Source organism: Dendropsophus ebraccatus, chromosome 3 (assembly GCF_027789765.1).
Source record: "Dendropsophus ebraccatus isolate aDenEbr1 chromosome 3, aDenEbr1.pat, whole genome shotgun sequence".
In the NCBI taxonomy this organism is placed as follows: domain Eukaryota; kingdom Metazoa; phylum Chordata; class Amphibia; order Anura; family Hylidae; genus Dendropsophus; species Dendropsophus ebraccatus.
Genome location: NC_091456.1, coordinates 134649188 through 134669469, shown reverse-complemented (window position 1 = coordinate 134669469; position 20282 = coordinate 134649188). Strand labels below are relative to the sequence as shown.

The 20282-nt window shown below is 41.1% G+C and overlaps 1 protein-coding gene across 1 annotated transcript in view; it reads right to left on the bottom strand.

The window, feature by feature from the left end:
* Positions 1 to 932: 932 nt before the first annotated feature.
* Positions 933 to 20282, bottom strand: part of CWC27 (CWC27 spliceosome associated cyclophilin) — a 130240-nt gene continuing 110890 nt past the window's right edge. Inside the window, exon 15 of the mRNA XM_069962720.1 lies at positions 933 to 2516. Within this exon, the coding sequence (XP_069818821.1) occupies positions 2354 to 2516 (163 nt within the window). The 3' untranslated portion in view covers positions 933 to 2353. The remainder of the gene's footprint in view (positions 2517 to 20282) is intronic.

Genomic DNA, 20282 nt, shown 5'->3' with positions numbered 1-20282 from the left:
AAATCTCTGAATCAACAACCCAGAATTGTCCAGAAATGTATCCAGAACTCTTACAGTTGACCAGGACCAATTCTTCTGAAAGAGAATACCATAGTCTCACAGCTCATACACTTTAGTAAAGAAAAACAACTGAATCCGACAACTTTAGCAGGACCTGCTGACTAAAGTGCAATTGTACCGCTTGACCATTGAAAATGGTGTAATGGGAGAAAAGGAGTGAGCATGTTGGATTTCAAGTGCCCGTCTTTTTTGTCTTTCAGGAATTAAGAAGCCGTCAGAGCTGTTTGTCAGTGGCTTACCTCACCCCCCTCCCCATTTACAACAGAAGCGATTGTTTGGCCAAGTCAGGCAAACGTGACAGATAGCTATTGCCAGCTAGACATAGAGAATGCCACTTATTATAAATATGGTTCTATTCTAGGTATAAATAGATCATAGGAACAATTTTAGTACTGCCGCAGGACCTATTTATACATAGTTATTAGATCACCCATCTTTCTGGGCGCTGTACTCCCTATATATATATCTATGTGCCACATGGTCTTATTTGCCTTGGCAGCAGCTGCCTGACACTGGTTTCTACAATTAAATTTACAGTCAACTAAAATAATCTTTGTCATGTTAGTTTTACCCAGTGTTTTCCAATTTAGTCAGTAATCCCAGCTAGGATTGTCCCTTCCCATGTGCATAGCCTTACTTCATCTGTCAGTCCTTCAGATAATGTGAAAAATGATAATGGAACACGTTCATTTGTTCTGCTTTTCACAAAATGTTCTTCTCTGTGATCCAGACACCTTAAATATAGACGTGTTGGTTCATAACACTTGTCCTCAGCCATATTTTGCTTGATTTCTATGTGCTTTGCCCAACTAAATCCTTCATTTTATACGTGTGTTTCAGATATGGCTTTTACATAGAAATGACCAAGGAAGTGAGCAGCGAGTGTTTAATATCGAGACAATAACTAGTAGAAATACATCATACACTTTATTAATTGGATGAGAACATAAAGTAGGCAACTTAACATAAAACTATTTGCAACCAGTACACAATATACAATGTAATCAGACTGTACACAATGACTACAATGCTGCACTCCACAGACTACAATATGGAACAATGTATAAATTTATAAATTTAAAGGACACAGTAAAAAGGATGATTTTCCTTTTTTATGTCCTGTACCTTTTAGTAAGCTGTAGTAAGAAGAAAGAAGATGACTTCCTTGTACGGAATAATATGCTCCCACGATGTGATGCAGCTGTTTTCCCTTCTCACTCATGAAACATATTGGGGTCAATACTGATAATGGTGATGAAATTGGTGTTACCTGAAGCAAGACTGAACCTCAGTCAGACAATAGTTTAATTTGCCAAGATGCATAAAAGAGGGTTAGCTGTATTTAGCAGCAATATATCTGGGTTACATAATAAAAAAATCATTCTGAGCTACTCTTAAAAGAGGTATTATGTATTTTAACATGTTTCCTTTATTTACATGAATAGGCACCTCTACTGATTGTGAGAAGGAAAGATCCGAGTCCTTCATAGGAAGGAACGAGGTCTGATTGGGAGGGTCTTAGCCTACATCTGCTTGTAATGAGTTACTTATCTGCTTGCCCTAATTGTGAAGATTTTTCTAAGCTGGTTCAAAGTAAAAGTAGAGCAGGTGTGGAAGCATGGCTCATCAAATGTGCACAGTCACTTCTCAGATTCAATGGATAATGCAGCCGCAACCTGATTCTGGTTGCTGTGGGTAACTGCTCGCTGTTTACTGTGCATAAGCTTTGATACACCTCCCTCCTCAAAGGGGTTGTCTGAGATAAATTAATAACTGGGCATCCTGACCGGGCAGTGTTGGGGTATGTCAATAATGTATACTTACCTGTTCCGCTTCCCCACAGCTGCTGGATGTCGGGCCACTCCTTCTCAGCAATTGTCAGTGTTTTGGAAATAGCTGGTGATGTCCCGCTCCCTCTGGAAGTGAGCGCTCAGCATAGACAGTACCGGATTCACCCATATCCTGAGGGAGCGGCATTGTTTTCGAAACACTGACAGTGATGGAGAACGAGCAGCCCGAGGTCTGGCATCTGCAGGGAGTGGGACAGGTATGTATACATTACTGACAATGACCCCTGCAGGATCCCCAATTATCAAATTATCCTGGAAAGCCCCTTTAATATTTTTTAAATTAATCAGTGTTTTATGTTATGGATATAGAAAATTTTTTAAGTAATTTGGTAAAACATGGACAAGTGGCATGTAAATGGTTAAATTACCCAACATGGAAATGGTAAGTGTAATCTACGCCAGATCTTATGAAGACGCCTCTAAATCTGTAAGAGAGGGTAAGCTTATCTTCTCTCTTTCTTCTGCTTCATCAGTTTCTTACTTTCCTCTCGTCTCCTCTTATTGACTGGGTTCCGGGGATCGTAGATCTCAAAGGTGTCTTCATCTTGCATATTAGCATCTTTCACCTTCTGACTTTTCTCATCGAACTGAAGCATGTGAGACAGCCTGAGATATTATAATGATATGTTAGATAAAGACATACAATGTAGACATAACAAAAAGAACAATGTTTCCTCTTGTAGAAGAAGAACTATTACTCGATTCCTATGCAGAAAATCTGAGGTCTCAATAATTCTTGATCTCACATTATCTTAAAGAGAATTTGGCTGGTAGCCAATACTAACAGCACATTTTATGTGGTTTGTACAATGATGTATTTTAGTTTAACCACAGTATTCTGTAGCCAGTCGGCTTTACATAGAAAATTATTCTACATTAAAAATTGAGAAATTTAAAGAAATTCATTAGATCTTATACTTTTCCTCGGTTACAACTTTTAATTGCTCTCAGAGCTGCACTAACAATTCTGCTGGCTTCAGAGCTGAACTCTGTCAGTATTTCTTAGCTCATTGTCCTTGCAGAGGTTGTGCTGGTGTCAACGTGAACATTGCTGGCTGCAAAAAGGAGGAGCTGCCCAGCCTGGCAAAGATTTTATTGTAATAAACATTCTATTTTTGACTGTTTCAGGCTTAGTAGTCCAATGGGCCGTTTTAATCCCTGCATGTTAACTTTGTATGTCTATATAGAGGGCTGCTAATCACCAAGTGAGAGCACCATTTCCCCCCCCCTCCCCCCCACCACACACTGGCTATAACACAGTATAGAAGCATATAACCTGATAATGTATGAATGATGATCAGCATCATTTTTGGGAACTTTGTACTTCATTTAATATACTAATGAGGCGGTTTGGTGCACTGGGATGGGACTACTGCCCTTGGTGCACTGATTCGCCCCAACTGTCCCGCATCCCTTTAAGGAATATTGAGGTGGGTCACTGCAGTGACATCACTCTGGCGCTCATCACTCAAGAGCACCGGATGAATATTCATTAGACGGGGCAGGCCGGCCAGATTGATGCTGTAGTCCTCCAGTGTACCAAAACGCCTTATTAGCAAATGAAATAAAGAAGAAAGTTTCCAAAAATGACACTGAGGATCAAGGTAAGAAAGTTATATACATCAATGAACATTCATTCTTCAGTGCGGGGAGAGGAGGTGCACAAGCCTCCCATAGACTGTCATTATGACAGGGAGGCGGAATTCCGCCACTTTTCTTCGTGTGCACATAGCCTTACAGTTTTTATTGACAGACAGCAGAATCGTGAATGCAGCTCAAGACCAAAAACCCTGTTACATTTAATTATCAGTACCAGATAAGTTATGTATTTACACAAGTTTATTCAGAATTTTAAGAATAAGAATTGTACATATTGTGCTCAAATGTTTTATGCCAATTTCACAAAATTTATTTTTACAAGATGTAGTAATAAAAACTAAATACAACATTTGTAATTTGTATCACATTACTATAAATCAGCTGAAATACCAATGCAATATATTCTAAATGGTATTGTTCTCAGACACCACATAACAATGCATCGTAATAAACATAAATACACTATAGAGCCATTTAGTCATCTGCTTTCTTTACCAGGACTTTTTAATTTGTAAAGGAAGAGTCTTTTGGTATTAAAATTTTATAGGGACAATAAAGTCTAAATACTTTTATCTTACGCATATATCCAGTATATATGACACGACCACAAATATGAGCGTCTGAGGTTTTAGAAGGATTCATTTTACTCTTGTTTTCCTGCATGGGTCATTACAAATTTAAAGCGACTCTGTAACCACAATCTGACCCCCCAAACCCGTTTGTACCTTCGGATAGCTGCTTTTTATCCAAGATCTGTCCTGGGGTCTGTTCGGCAGCTGATGCAGTTATTGTCCTAAAAAAACTACTTTTAAACTTGCAGCCCTGTGTCAAATTGGCCTGGTCTAAATCAGTGCTTCTCAATTCCAGTCCTCAGGCCTCACCAACAGGTCATGTTTTGAGGATTTCCTTAGTATTTCACAGGTGATCTAATTATACTCAGTCCATCAGGTATTATCACAGGTGTTCTTTGTATGGGAAATCCTCAAAACATGACCTGTTGGTGAGGCCCCAGGACTGGAATTAAGAAGCACTGGCCTAGAGTACCCATAGTATTAGTATTGCGATATGCCTCCGGCCCTCCTCCCCGCCCTCTTCATCATTAGGAATGCCCCTAGAACATTTTCTCCTATTCATCACCTGTGTGAACACTGCACATGATCTGGATCGTTAAGGCACCTGAGCAGTGTTCAGACAAGTGAGGAATAGAAAAAATTCTGTCCAGGGGTGTTCCTAGTGATAAGGAGGGACAGAGGGGCATTGCAATCCTAGGGCATACACACTCTAGGCCACGCCAATTTGACACAAGACTGCAAGTTTAAAAGCTGTTTTTTAGGACAATAACTGCACCACCCGGCAAACGGATCCCAGGACAGATCTTGTATTAAAAGCTCCTATCCGAAGATACAAGCAGTTTGGGGGGGGGGGGGGGCAGATTGTGGGTACAGAGTCGCTTTAAGACCTCAAGTAATTAAGTAATCAAAAGAAATTTCATTCTATTGAGCTAATGACTGCATTTGTATTGGTTTTAGGTATATAGTTCACTGCATGTACACAGGACCTGCATTTGAGAGACTGTGGACAAAATTTTTTTTGACCCCCCCTTTAACCCCTAGTTGACCCTCGGCGTACCCGTACGTCCATCGGTCGCTAGGGGTGTTCACCGGCGCGTGAACCGGGTGCCGCTTGTAGCCTGGGACCACGGATATTAGCAGGCTTGGTCCCATCGCAGTGCCCGCTAATTAAGTATTCAGATGCAGCTGTCAAAGTTGAAAAAACATACAATTTATGGTTCTTAGAAGGCACAGAAGAAAGCAGTCACCATAAACTGCTGTTTCTTCTCTCTGTTCCCATGGCCTCTGGTGTTTCCCCTGCGGGTGGTCCCCACCAGTCATCCATTCCTGGTACCCGTCCCATGCCCCTAGCTACTGCCATGTCGATGTACAGTAATTCCCAATGTGGTCTATAAGGGCTAGTAACATAATTTTGGCCAGCGAGTGCTTTCCTAAATCATCCTCTCTCAAACCATGTTTGTTATATTTCATTTAAGGGAGATTCATAGTGCCTGATAAAGAGTGAAGATGTAGTGGGTACAAAGCCACAACAGTATGGTAGCACAGGGGGTCCGCACCTGTTGCCGTTTCAAAAAGGGGTTAAAACAAAATAATGTACATGTCTTTGTATAAATGACAGAGACATCTCTGCACCCCCTTTTCTCTGTGACTTTCTTGTGATGCAGACACCTGGCAATGGGTAAAATCTTGGATGTCAGTATTGTGAAGTATACTCACCATTGGCTACAATTAACGCATTACCAAATCTTTACAAAAAGTAGATATTAACTAACTAAATGTAAATGCAACAAAAATATTCAGGAAAAACTGTGTTGCTTATAGTAACCAACTTAATTGTTTTTCTTTAATGATACAGGCACACTATCTTTAGTTTTACTTATAAATCCCAACGTATTTGGTAGCAGAAGAGAACCATGTTTATACCGTACAAGGCAATGCGCCCTAAGCCTGAACGCTGTTATAACTGTAATGTCTACAACAAGCGAAAAAGAAGTTTTTGTTTCCCTGATGGCAAATACTTTTTGTTCATTAAACAACAGATTTGCCAATTCTACATAGAGAATGAATGTATTATACAAGCGGTGGAAGGAAGCTGTGCTCCAATGAAGTGCACTTACAAGTTCATCATCGCTGATACGTGTCCTAATTGGTTTTTGTTTTGGTTAAACAATGGCTGAAAAATTAGATGTATTTCAGCTTGGAGGCTTTCTCTGGCTTGATCGGTGTGTCACGTTGCCTGGAATCTTCTACACTAATCCCTACTGCAGTGACACCTACAAATGAGGCAGAGCTGATCAGCTGCAGGCTTCCTCATGGCGGGAACAGCCAAGAACTTGTTCATTACTCTTGCAGATGTTACTTTAAGCCCTTGGGATTCCAACAAAAGTCTGAAAACACTAGTTGATTCAAAAATTGTAATTGTAACCAAAAAGTGTCTGGAGTTACATCAGAATTACATGAATATAGAGCATGTATAGTCTGTTTCTGGGAATCCACAAGATGGTCACTGAATAGAACGCACAGTGCACAACAAGCACTACATAACACGAGTACACGAGCGGGCAAGATGCCGGCTTCACCCTACTAGTATTTCTGAATGCAGGTGCTTTTAGTTAATATTCCAGACCTGTGTGTATTCACAATGGACTGTGTTTAAAAGAAAGGGGCCAAATAGAGGATAAGTGCCTATGTTTTCTAAGAGCCCTTTAACACAGCCTGACTCGAGTGAGAAACAAGCACTGATCAGCAAGATTGGCATTCATTTGCAGAACCTTTACAAGGCTCAATCAATTGTACAAGCCAGGTCAAATGATCAATCATTGGATAATTTTTGTGGCCCATTGATTTAAAGGGAACCAATCAGCCAGAAAATCAATGTAAAGACAAGGATATGTGCTGATAGATCACCCAGCACACTTCCCAAATATGCCCCTGTAACCTCTGTGCCCCCCTCAATTAGACAGTAATCTTACTTTGTTCAGGTCACGCGCTGTATGTAAATTTTTGCTAAGTAGTCCTGGTGGGCGTATGTAGTCCTGGTGGGCGTATGTAGTCACGGTCCGGGGGCGTATCTAGTCACGGTCCGGGGGCGTATGTAGTCACGGTCCGGGGCTGTAATCACGCCCAGAGGGGCGTGATTCGGAGGCTTGCGGTCCAGTGACGTCATCCGGCGGCTTGCGTTCCGCGTCGCGGCCGCGCTGACGTGTTCGGGAACCCGCGCATGTGCAGTACGGCGGGAGACGACGCTGACGTACTGCGCATGCGCGGGTTCCCGAACACGTCAGCGCGGCCGCGACGCGGAACGCAAGCCGCCGGATGACGTCACTGGACCGCAAGCCTCCGAATCACGCCCCTCTGGGCGTGATTACAGCCCCAGACCGTGACTACATACGCCCCCGGACCGTGACTAGATACGCCCCCGGACCGTGACTACATACGCCCACCAAAACTACATACGCCCACCAGGACTAGTTAGCAAAAATTTACATACAGCGCGTGACCTGAACAAAGTAAGATTACTGTCTAATTGAGGGGGGCACAGAGGTTACAGGGGCATATTTGGGAAGTGTGCTGGGTGATCTATCAGCACATATCCTTGTCTTTACATTGATTTTCTGGGTGATTGGTTCCCTTTAATCATAGATTGCCACAGATTCCCATTTATACAGAAGGATGTATGGCTTACTAGTGATGATTTTAGTTTTAAAAAGGAGACATTTATTGAAAAAAAAAAAGCAATACATGATATGTAGCAACATGTTAGACAAACTTTGTACAGTATAAGGCCATGTTCACACTCAGTATGATATTTATTTCTACTGAATCCGGTGTTGGCGCACACGGCTGTGCCCGCATCCGAATTCACTGCTGCACAGAATGGAGCGTGCAGCCAAAGCCGCATGCTCCATTGTGTGAACTGACAGGTTCTCTGCAGCAGCTATTCATTGAATAGCGGTTGCAAAAAACTGACATGTCAGTTTCTTGCGGCGCTGCTAGGGATCCCGGCCGGAGCGTATGCTATGTGTATACACTTTGGCCGTGATTCCATAGACGGCAGCACAATGTAAGTTTCATATTAATCATATGGGCAACAACAGCCGTGATTAATAAAAAAAACTTACGTAGTGTGAAGATAGCCTAAAGTTGTATAAGTAAACATCATAGATTCTGTGAAGCATGTGAATAGTGGATTTTAAAGGCTGCACAAAAGATGTGATCAGCCAATGAACAAGTGATTTTTGTTTGTTGGCTTACAGCTGACCCTTTTACACAGGCAGATTAAGGTCAATGTGCGTTCGTGTCAGCCAATAATCAGCCTGTGTTAAGCTAAAGAGTTGCAGAGGTGCGGAGTTGTAACATGCATGACCCCCTCCCCCTTCCTATTCCCTGCATGACTTATGTACAGGGTTTAGCTTCCAGCACTGAGCCTTGTACATCAATCATGCAGAGCAAGGTGGGGTGAGGAGGAAAAAGGCATGCATGCTGCAGCTTAGCCTCTATGACACTTGCTCTTAGAAGGAAAACATGATTTTAGAACTTTTTCAAACAGCTATTAGATATCACACAGGTATTTTTTTTTTTTTTTATCTCTCTCTATCAGCTATCCCATGCTTGAAGCTGCGGGCATGAAATAGATCTGACAGATTCCTTTAATTTCCTAGATCAGGATGATACACTTTCTTTAAGGAATCATGTTTTAATCAAGTCCATAACTCATTTTATTTTATTTTTCAAGCCAGATACTAATGCCTATTTTTGTTCAAATCTGCTTTTATTTTTTATCTGCTGTACCTGCCATTATTCTTCATCAATTAACAGCATTCAGAGATATGCTTTACAGCTGCCACATGGACTCAGTAGGATTAAGATAGCTCAGTGACTTATATGGGAGAGTACTTTGGGCATGTTGCAACCTGTGCAGGAGGGTAGAGGAGGTGAGCTTTGCCCATCACCTGTAGTAAATACTGGATACTGTGTTATCTATATATATCAGTGTTACCTGGCAATGTTGTCTGCAACACTGTATGGCCATTGATTAGAAATAAAAACTTACACCTAGGTCCCACTCTATATGTTTTTTTTTTCAGCACTACATATGCTGTACTGTGCATAGTTGCGCAATATGTTTTTTTTTTATATCTTAAACCCAAGCGCAAAAAAAATATATATTTTTTTAAATCAGATTAAAATTTCCACTTTTCCTTGGACCACCTAGAAGAAATGACCTAGCCGGCCGCTATGACCGACCCCTCTACGTTTTACTTTGCGCTAATTGTATTGTAAGAGCCCCATTCAGAACATTCCTCTCATTCATGTAAAACCGGAAGCCGAGTAAACTAACTATTTTCTTAAGACTAGAAATAGGAAGCCTCCTGCTCTAGTTATTATACTAAACAAACTGGTGCAAGGTGGATGTGTTTAACCTGCGCAGCTGAGCACAAAACAAGCAAGGTTTTGATTTATAACACTAAACAGACCCCATAAGACGAATTTATTGTGAATCTAATGTGCAATATTCTAATACTTATGGATTTCTGCCCAGAACTCATACATTTAACATTTCCTTTTTGTAACAAAACAAACAAATGAAGCGTTCCAAAGGTTTTTCTTAAATTCTTCATCTGTTTGTCTTTCAACGTGTTTGACTCACTAAATTTTTTCAAACAAAACAGCTATTGTGATTTTCGGCATAATAAACTCATGACTTGTGCCCCTTCATAAATCACAGGTTTCACTGGATTGAAAGACGGACAAAATTGTACCTGGTCCAATGAAAACATAAGCATTGTGAAAAAAAGCACGTGTTAATGTCACCTGAAAAGATGGAACAGTTTTTGACGCTCTAAATTTTGGCAAGTTCTAGAAACAGTTTCATACAGATTTAAAATAAAAATAAAAATTGGTGAACTGAAGAATTGTGACTGTAATAGATAGGTAGTAACTATTAGGCTTGGAGGAGAACTAGAAGAACGATTAGGTATTTGAATAAAAAATAAGGTATTCCTACCAGAGGTCAATGTATAGCCCTAAGTCACATGACATCACTTCCTGCTCTTACTGTTATAAAATGAACATTAATAGAGATGAGCGAACCGGGTTCGGGTCGATCCGACCCCGAACGATCGGCATTTGATTAGCTGGGGCTGCTGAAGTTGGATAAAACTCTAAGCTTGTCTGGAAAACATGGATACAGCCAATGACTATATCCATGTTTTCCACATAGCCTTAGGGCTTTATCCAACTTCAGCAGCCACCACTAATCAAATGCCGAAAGTTCGGGTTCGGATCGACTCGAGCATGCTCCAGCTTCGCTCATCTCTAAACATTAAGCTTTCTGGCAACCAATCGGATCTTGTATTTTCTTGGGGAGACTTCACACCAGGATTTGTGCCTCTGAGGCACAGACGTGTTGTAAAACTGTTAAAATTACATGCCAACATATCCCTGCTGGGATTAGCATGGACCCCATTCATTTTAATGGCCTGAGCGTAGTCAGCTATTGGCTATGTTCAGGTCTATTTTATGTGCAAACCCCACTTCTCAGTCCATGTCAGACCTCCTGCAAAATGACCCAAATGTAGCCACTAGCCAATGATGCTAGGGCCACAGAAATGAATGAAGCCTATGCCGATCTGAGCAGGGATACGTCAGCATATCATTTTGACGGTTTCCTGATGTATCCGTACCTCAGAGGCACAAAGCTGGGTGTAAACAAGAACTTACCTGTACTAGAAGAAAGAGAAAAATCTGGATTTATGCTGGATGATTTTAGTGTCAATGTTCCTGAGCTGAAAACTGGAATTACACTGAACTTGCTATAACTGTTTACCTACCTAGGTAATATTATATTCATCAATATTATATTCAAGAGGTTAGAGAGCAAGGCTAGTTATAAACTGTTCTTTTGCATCCCACTCACCTTTCCTCCTCTCCAGTGCTGAGGCTGTCCTCTTCCTTCTCCTGTAGTCTGTGCCGAAGCAGCACAGGTCTTTTACAGGCAGCATGCGATAAGTTGCACTTGGCCCACAGGACAATAAAGAAGACATGCGCCCTAACATATAGGAGCCAGCATGCACAGTACCCTCTTATGCCTGCCGACCCCTGACCATGCTAGAAATAGGAGAGTGCTGTGGGAGGCAAACATGTCAATGGGCTGCATCAGAAGAACTTAGGGAACAGAAGCGGGCAGCGGGCCATAGGATCCGCACCCCTGCTTTAAAGTATACGTTTAAAAGGGAGGGGGGGGGGAACTAATGGAAAAAAAGGATACTGTTGTATGTCATACTGTAGGATCAGTTTTCTATTGACTTGCATTTTTTAAAATAAAATGGATTGAAACTGATTTTTTTTTTTTTTTTTTTACGTACACAAAGATGTGGTTGACCACGTTTTTCTGTATGATAAAATGCAAGTACTGAAACCATTTAAAGTTGTCGTAATTAAAAAACATGGCTGACAGCTACCACAAACACTGCCCCAAATTCACAGGTGGTATTGCTGTTCATCCCCATTGACTTCAATAGAGCTAATCAGAAGTAGCACACGGACAGGCATGGCAGTGTTTTAGAAGGAAAGTTGCTATGTTTTCCTAATCCAGACCTATCTCCTTTTTTAAGAAGATGTTTGCGGCTCCTTCACAGTTCCCAATCAACAATGTAACACAAAGATAATTAAACAAAAAGTAATTTCTTTCCTAAAGGATGGCTAATGATATAATTATTATTTCTAATATCTTAATAACCTGGATGAACAGAAAAGATGAGGCCTGATAAGTTATGAATAACTGATGACAGATACAGATGTACAGATAATTAGGCCAACGCAACATCATCTGTTCACTGTGAGCAATAGTCCCGCATCTGTGGAAAAGAGAAATTCGGTGCATTGTTCAAAAAATTATTGGACAGGCTGGAAATGTTTTCTCTGCAGATGGTTGTTATTGCTGAATGTGCACTGATTTTTTTTTTATTTTGGTCATTAAATCGGTTTTCTGAGGGTCTAGCAAAAGGGTCATTTGGGGGCAACACACACAAAGAAAAAAAAAAAAAGATTGCTCAATCAATAACCCCTTTTTTTAACAAAGAGAAGTGGTGACAAGAGGAACACAAAAGTATTTGATAGTAAATAAAATTAGGTATTTTTTTTGTTACACCCCCCTCCCCTTCTAAAAAAAAATGAATAAATTATACTTTAGAAAAACACTTCAAGATTCTAAAAAGCTGTTTTCAGACATATAGAACACAGAAAACGATAAAATCTTACACTTTGTTTACACTGTATTTTAAGGCCTAAGCATACATTTGTTTTTGAAGTGCTTTATGCACATCAGGTCATGGCTTGTAATTTTCAATTTTTTTGTCATGAAATGTGCATAAAATGTACCTAAGACCACTGATCATTGGATAGATTATTCTATTAATCTTGTGCAGCATGGGCTATTAGGAAATCATGTGGAGGCTTATATTTGCCTTATGTATACCTGTTTTAGTTGAATTTCTGCCCCCTTAAGACTAAGCTTTAGTCTCTGATCACACATCTGCAGGGCCCTATCTAACACCCACAGCCTAGCATGGCAGATGGGATCCCTTGAAACCAGGGCTGTGAAGTCAGAGTCGTGGAGTCTGAGCTAGTTTTGGCTGGAGTTAGAGTTGTAAAAAAAATACAGACTCCGGCTTTAAATATTTTATAATTGGGTTTTATATGAATTTTATAAATCTTCCTCATTAATATATTTTAAGTTCTATCAATCTAAGCCCCTTATTTATACCAACCAGAAAAAAACATCTCTCACACGTACATTTAGTTTCCTCCATACATCTGCACTTGCTCTATTAGAGAAAGGGGGTGGGGGAAAATTTGGAGATCACTTTTTGGCAGCTTGTCTCTGAGCTGGAGGAGTCTATTGTGTGTGTGGGGGGGGGGGGGGGGGAGATCTGTGCTGTTCTCTTCCTGGATGCTGGATGATTGTACATGAGCAGCAGTGTAATATTAAGATATCCTGTGTAATATAGAGAAGGAGGAAGAAAAGCCATGTAGTGTAGCAGTAACCTCTGTCCTCAGTGTGGTGTTTTGTCTCTGGGAGAAGATGTGTATTTTTCTTTAGTGTGCTATGGCTGCAGCAGGCTATGTGTGTATGTGCTATGGATGCAGCAAGCTGTGTGTGTGTGTGTGTGTGCTATGGCTGCAGCAGGCTGTGTGTGTGTGTGTATGTGCTATGGCTGCAGCAGGCTGTGCATGTGCTATGGCTGCAGCAGGTAGTGTGTGTGTTAGAGAGAGGAAGAAATTAAATGAGTATTCGGAGCAACAGGAAAAAATCCAGGGGGACAGGGGGTGGTTGGATCATAATAAAGAAGTTCTATTTACCTGTCCCCGTTCCCCCTCCTTGCAGTGTCACGGCTCATGGTCCCCCGTGGGGCTCCTGAATCTGTGATGTCATGGCCCCACTCAGAAATGCCCACTCAGCCAATCAGTGAGAGAAGTGAGACACAGCTGCAGTCACTAACTGGCTGAGTGGCTAGTTCCTGTGGGGCTGTGATGATTCAGGAGCACGGACGCTGACAGAGAGCTGATAAATCTGGGCCTATGTCTGACCTCTATATCACTATGGATGACCCCTCTATATCACATGTATCTGGCATTGTTAGCAGTTTTTCTTTGCGTATGGTGAATAGTTAGTTAGAAAAGACCACCTGCTCCATATAGTCTTATTTTGAATTGTTCAGGACATGGTGGCTGGAGACTTGTTGCATTCACTGCACACACAAAGAGAAGATTCTACTTTATATGTTCGCCTTTTCACTCAGAAGTTGCCCCAGGATCATGTAGGACATTAGGAAGAAACTGCTAAGCCAGTTCTTCTTTACACCAGTGTGATAACTCCTCTGGGGTCTGATCATCCATTTCTGAAGGAGCTGCATTGGGAGTTGGTCCCTAATAAAAGTCAGGAGTCTGCTTACTAACTCCACAGCCCTGCTTGAAACAGTCTGACGGGTCTCCCACACTGGGGTATATAAGAATGTAAGATGAGGTGGGTTGTAGTCATTTCTGAAGGAGCTGCTGCCAGCATCTCTGTGGGATTGTGAAGAAAGCCTCCGCCCAGAGGAAGTAAACTGTGCTGGTGGATCTCAGGTGAGCGAATATGAACCTTCCTGGGACGCTGGAACCTTAAATACTTGGATTACCTATTACTATACTGGAGCATTGAGTTTAAACTAAGGCTAACACCCTCATAACAGAGAGGGACCCGGAAGATTTGCTGTCCTAGTTTTTAGTGAATGAAGCTTCCCTTGTGGACTTTACCTCTTGGTTACCCCTGTACACTGCACATTTACCTGTACCAGACTGCACCCATACCCTGTGGAGTGTACTTCTGTGATCATCTCTCTGAGTAAACCTTGCTGCTCTTCTTCTATCTCTCGCTGTTGATCCCTATTCCAAACCTCATCATAGTACATACTGAACGACACATCCTAAAAGACAGCCTTCCAATTAGTTGATTGAAGAGGGCACTGTGCATCGGTTTCTTCACAGCTCCGTACATTTTTTGGTGGCAGTGCTTGGTACTGCAGCTCAGTCTCATGTTAATGTATGGAGTCGGACCTGGAAAAGAAAGAGGGGTCGTCCGAGGTTGATGGGGTGCTATGGAGCACAGCCAAGGGTCTCAGCCAATGATCTCATAAGGGTAGTTTATCCTGATGCACAGTTATTAGTTTAGGTTTGTGGAGCAAAGTCCGGCTATCGCCACAAGCTGGTAGTCTTACCTTTCCATAAGAAACCGTTTAACCAACTGTTTATTTTCATCTCCCTCAGCCTGACGAGTGAAAGGCCTCCGTCCCTTTGAGGCTGGTTTTAGACTGCTGCCTGAATAGCTTACATTTGCAGTCCAGACTTGATTTCCAGTGTCTGACCTGTAATGACCTGAGTTCCCTGAGTGAGGCTCAACAGCTACTTAATATATCATATTTTATTTTCGAATTTTATAGCAGCTCTTTGTGGACAGCTTCAGCTCACATTCTTTACTGTGTTTGGGTTTTCTGACAGTCTGGGGAGGACAGAGGGAAGCTGATTGTGATGGAGCTCAACTTGTAAAAGTGATAAATGAACGGCTACAGAATGCGCGAGAAGAAAACTACCTCATATGGAACAAACAGGAATTAAAAGGGCTGTTAAATGAAAAGGAATGTGTTAGGACTTCTAGATACTCACAAAGGATGGGGACACTTATTGAGAGTTTCATTACAAGTTTAGTAGAGCATTACATACCACTTGCACAAACAGACAGAAATGAGTATTGGCAATAAGGTATGAATGCCTATGGAGAGTATGCCTTATCGTGTGTGTGTGTGTATATATATATATTATAAATAAATAAATATATTATACCCAATACGATATATAGATATTATAAATTAGGATAACAGATGACGATAAATGCATCTATAACAAAGGCCATTATTTTAGGGCGCATGTACAAGGCCTGCCGTGTTTCTCTGAAAATAAGAGCTACCTCAAAAATAAGACCTAGTTTTATTTTGCAGTCTTAACATTTTTTTGAGGACCAGGCCAGTTTTAGTTTTTCGCTCCCAGTGTTTAAAAGGCCCTAATGCTTGCATTTTTTTTTACCTACAGACCAATTTAGCCCTCATTTTTTGCTACACCAATTGTACTTTGCAATGACAGAATTAATTTTTGCTTAAAATATGCTGCGAAACTGGGAAAAATTATTTGTGTGGTGAAATTGAAAAATAAAAAGACTTTTTTATTTCGGGAGGTTTCGTGTTTACGCATTTCGCCCTATGGTGAAACTGACATATTATATATGTTCCTCAAGTCAGTAAAATTATAAAAATATGTAACTTTTATAAATTGTATTTTATTTGACGGCTTTTAAAAAATTAAAACCTTTTCTAAAAAGTAAACGTTCCTAAAATTGCTCTATGACCATCCTTATAACGCATTTTTTGTGCCATGATCTGTACTTTCTATCGGTACCTTGATTGCATATATGTGACTTTTCGATCACTTTAAAAAAAAAAAAAAAAATCTGAATTTGTTGTGACTAAATATCAGCAATTTTGCGTTTTGACATTTTTTGCACTTACACAATTTACTGGGCGAGACAAGAAATGTGATCATTTAATCGTTTGGATGATGCAGTGATTTTATTTATTTACAACATGGGAAAAGAGGGTAATTCTAACGTTAATTGCGGGAGGAATTTTTTTTTTATTAATATTGGGAGATGGAGGGTATGTTGGTCAACTGCAGAGGGGGGAGGGAGGTATACAGTATAGGAACTACCTGCATACAGTATGGGGGAACAACTACAGAGGGGGATTTATACAGTGTGTGCGAAAAACTACAAAGGGGAGAGGGAGGTAGACAGTAAAGGTGATCTTATAGTATAAGAGCCTAACAGAGGTACATACAGTATAGCCACAAACTAAGAGTGGGGCTACAGTGCAGGGACATACTGTTTGGGCTTTCCCTTATCATAGCATATGTGCATGCTATTAGATTAATAAATGCCACTGCAAAATGTACTTTGCACACACTGGTGCACCTGTATAAAGAGACTCCTTGCTGTCATCTGTGCATCTCAATGAGATGAATTATTATGGAAATATATAATGGACACTGCCAGCTTTTGCCTATATTGGACACTTGCACCCCCAAAATTATACATACATGGTTAGCAAGATCCATGAGGGTCTTTTCAGGCTGCACCTTTGGCCTGCTAACACACTCAGGTCATGGGTAGCAAACATGTCCTGTAGAGATTACCAGATGGCTTAAAGAAGCTGTAAGGGACCAGGCTAAGGCTGGAAGACTGCCATGGCTCTCCACCTGTCATGGGGTAGACAACACCCCGTACAGGCAGCACTTTAATAGTATATTTCTGATCAGTATGGATGGACACAGTTACTAAAATACAAGCTCTGTAAAAATGTTTATAGAGGAAGAAAGTTCCTGTCGAGATCTCTAGAGTAACTTACTGCAAAATACAATTTTTTTGCAATAAGATTAAAAATGAAGATGACAGGTGCTCCTTATGGCTCCGGGGTCCAGAACTGGTTCAGACAACTTCATCAACATACTGAGCAGTCGCTTAGCAGTGAATTAACATCGGAGAATCTGGAGTCTTTTCAATTGATACACATATTAAGAAATACAAAATAGCACAGAATCAGCTACAGTTTTCCCCTTAGCCGAGGAAAATAACCAGCTAGTCTATTGGGCAACAGTTTCCATATACTTTAGGTATAAGAGTGAAAAGTAAAGCCATATGTTCCAGGATTAACAGTCTGCAATAAATGCATCTCTTTTTCAGACAAGCTTTTTGCCTATTACAAATCACAGAAAGCACATAAAACTTTAAGCTGCATTTTCCTAATTCAATTACATGCTTACAGTCTTCAGGTCCTTTCACAAACTTCAAATGACAGAATCAGGCAGCCATTACTTGTGTAATGTGAAGGTTGAGTTTTGCACATTATTTCTTTCATGGCCAGAACTACAAGACATTTTATGCAGTTATATTTTTGCACTTTAAAATTCCTTTTCACCTCTCACCATATTTTACTTCTAGTCTGAACCCATATACATATGCAATAAAGTTGTGACAACTGCGGGATATGCAAACTGCATTTTCAATGCTTCAAATGACTGACAGAGAGACCTGTCAGAGGCCTCTATGCCTGTCAATCATCCCTGCAGAGCATGCTGACAGGCAAAGAGCCATGACAGGTCACGGGGGGCTCTCAATCCAGATGACTAGTTGCCATCTCCTTCCTTACCTTGTGTGCCACAGAAAAACACCTTTTTTCCTGACGTAAAGACACTGCTGCAGAAGCGACTGGTATGCTAGGGGAGCTGCACAGTAAATCTATAGTGTGCAGCTGTGGGCGATATCAGTACAATTGTGCTGAATGGTTCCCTTCAAATAGAATCTATCAGTTGCAATTCAAGTTTCAAACTGCTGCCACTGTTAGACAGCTGTTAGAGCAAGGAGACACATTGTACCTTTCATATAGCTGTCTGTACTTCCATAACATAGAAAAATGCTTTTATTATTAGTGCAAAGTATCAGAGAGGCTTTCCCAAGCCCCTTAAGTGCTAACACCTCCTGGCTGACAGCTGGGCTCGTCTTCCAGGTAACAGACAATCCGGCAGGAATAAGGGTAGGATGGAGAACGAAGAGGCAATTCAGCATTTTAGGGGCTTGGGACACTTTCACTGGAAAATGAAAGCATTTTTCTACATTTCGGAAATACAAATGGATATATAGGTACCTTGTGTCTCCTTGCCCTAACAGCATCAGCAGTTTGTTACCTGAACTGCAGCTGACAGAGTCACTTTACTTTTTTTCATTAAAAACGTAAATAATAATTGGCTGAATCAACTGACTGAAAGCAGCCATTTCAGCCAATAGCTATGTAATGTGAATGGAAAAGTGAAATAGTTTTGGTCCTTTCAAGCAACTTCCCTCAGAGGTGATTTTTTTTTTTTTTTTTTTTTTACATTTTTATTGGTTAACTGATCAGAAGATGTCAAATCCAACAACAATGGCACCATTATGCAGAAAACCCGACAGAAAGTCCAAAGTAAAGAAAAGGTGTACAAGATACACTTGGGATAATATTACATCAAGTAATTGCAAGAATTAAAGTGTCTCGCTCCTGCCAGGTCAGGGTATATACGTGACATCATATCAGAGGATAAAATGACAAACATTTTTCCTTAATTCCCGCTACCCAACTCAACCCTTCCCCCAAAACAATTTGGGAGTTATAGGAGCCAGCTATATGGGGCATAGATTAACTAAATAAGTAATTGGGGTACACAGAGGGCGGGGGGTTTACAGGGGGCATAGATGAGCTAATTGGGCTACAGGGGGTACAAAATATGGACATAGAAAAAGTAATTGGTGCAAAGAGGGGGCATGAAACAACTATATATGGGCACAGAGGGGGCATAGAATACTATGGGGCACAGAGGGGGCATAGCACACTATGGGCCACAGAGGAGGCATAAAACACTATGGGGCACAGAGGAGGCATAGAACACTATGGGGCACAGAGGAGGCATAGAACACTATGGGGCACAGAGGGGGCATAGAACACTATGGGGCACAGAGGGGGCATAGAACACTATGGGGCACAGAGGGGGCATATACAGTACATATTATATGGGGTTCAGAGGAGGATTATAAAAACTAAGGGGGGCACATGAAAGTCCTTTATAAATTGTAGGGGGCACAGAGGAGGCATAGTAACTGGAGCAAAAAGGGGGAATGAAACTACTATTAGGGGCACAGAGGGGGGTTTATGAACACTATATAGGGGGCACAGATGGGTTATATGAACACTATATGGACACAGAGGGGGTATATGAACACTATATGGGCACAGAGAGGGTATATAAACACTATATAGGGGGCACAAATGGGGTATATGAACACTATATAGAGGGCACAGAGGGGATATATGAACACTATATGGGCACAGAGAGGGTATATGAACACTATATAGGGGGCACAGATGGGGCATATGAACACTATATAGGGGGCACAGAGGGGGTATATGAACACTATATGGGCACAGAGAGGGTATATGAACACTATATAGGGGGCACAGAGAGGGTATATGAACACTATATAGGGGGCACAGATGGGGTATATGAACACTATATGGGCACAGAGAGGGTATATGAACACTATATAGGGGGCACAGATGGGGTATATGAACACTATATAGAGGGCACAGAGGGAATATATGAACACTATATGGGCACAGAGAGGGTATATGAACACTATATAGGGGGCACAGAGAGGGTATATGAATACTATATAGGGGGCACAGATGGGGTATATGAACACTATATGGGCACAGAGAGGGTATATGAACACTATATAGGGGGCACAGATGGGGTATATGAACACTATATAGAGGGCACAGAGGGAATATATGAACACTATATGGGCACAGAGAGGGTATATGAACACTATATAGGGGGCACAGATGGGGTATATGAACACTATATAGGGGGCACAGATGGGGAATATGAACACTATATGGGCACAGATGGGGTATATGAACACTATATGGGCACAGCGAGGGTATATGAACACTATATAGGGGGCACAGATGGGGTATATGAACACAATATAGGGGGCACAGAGGGGGTATATAAACACTATATA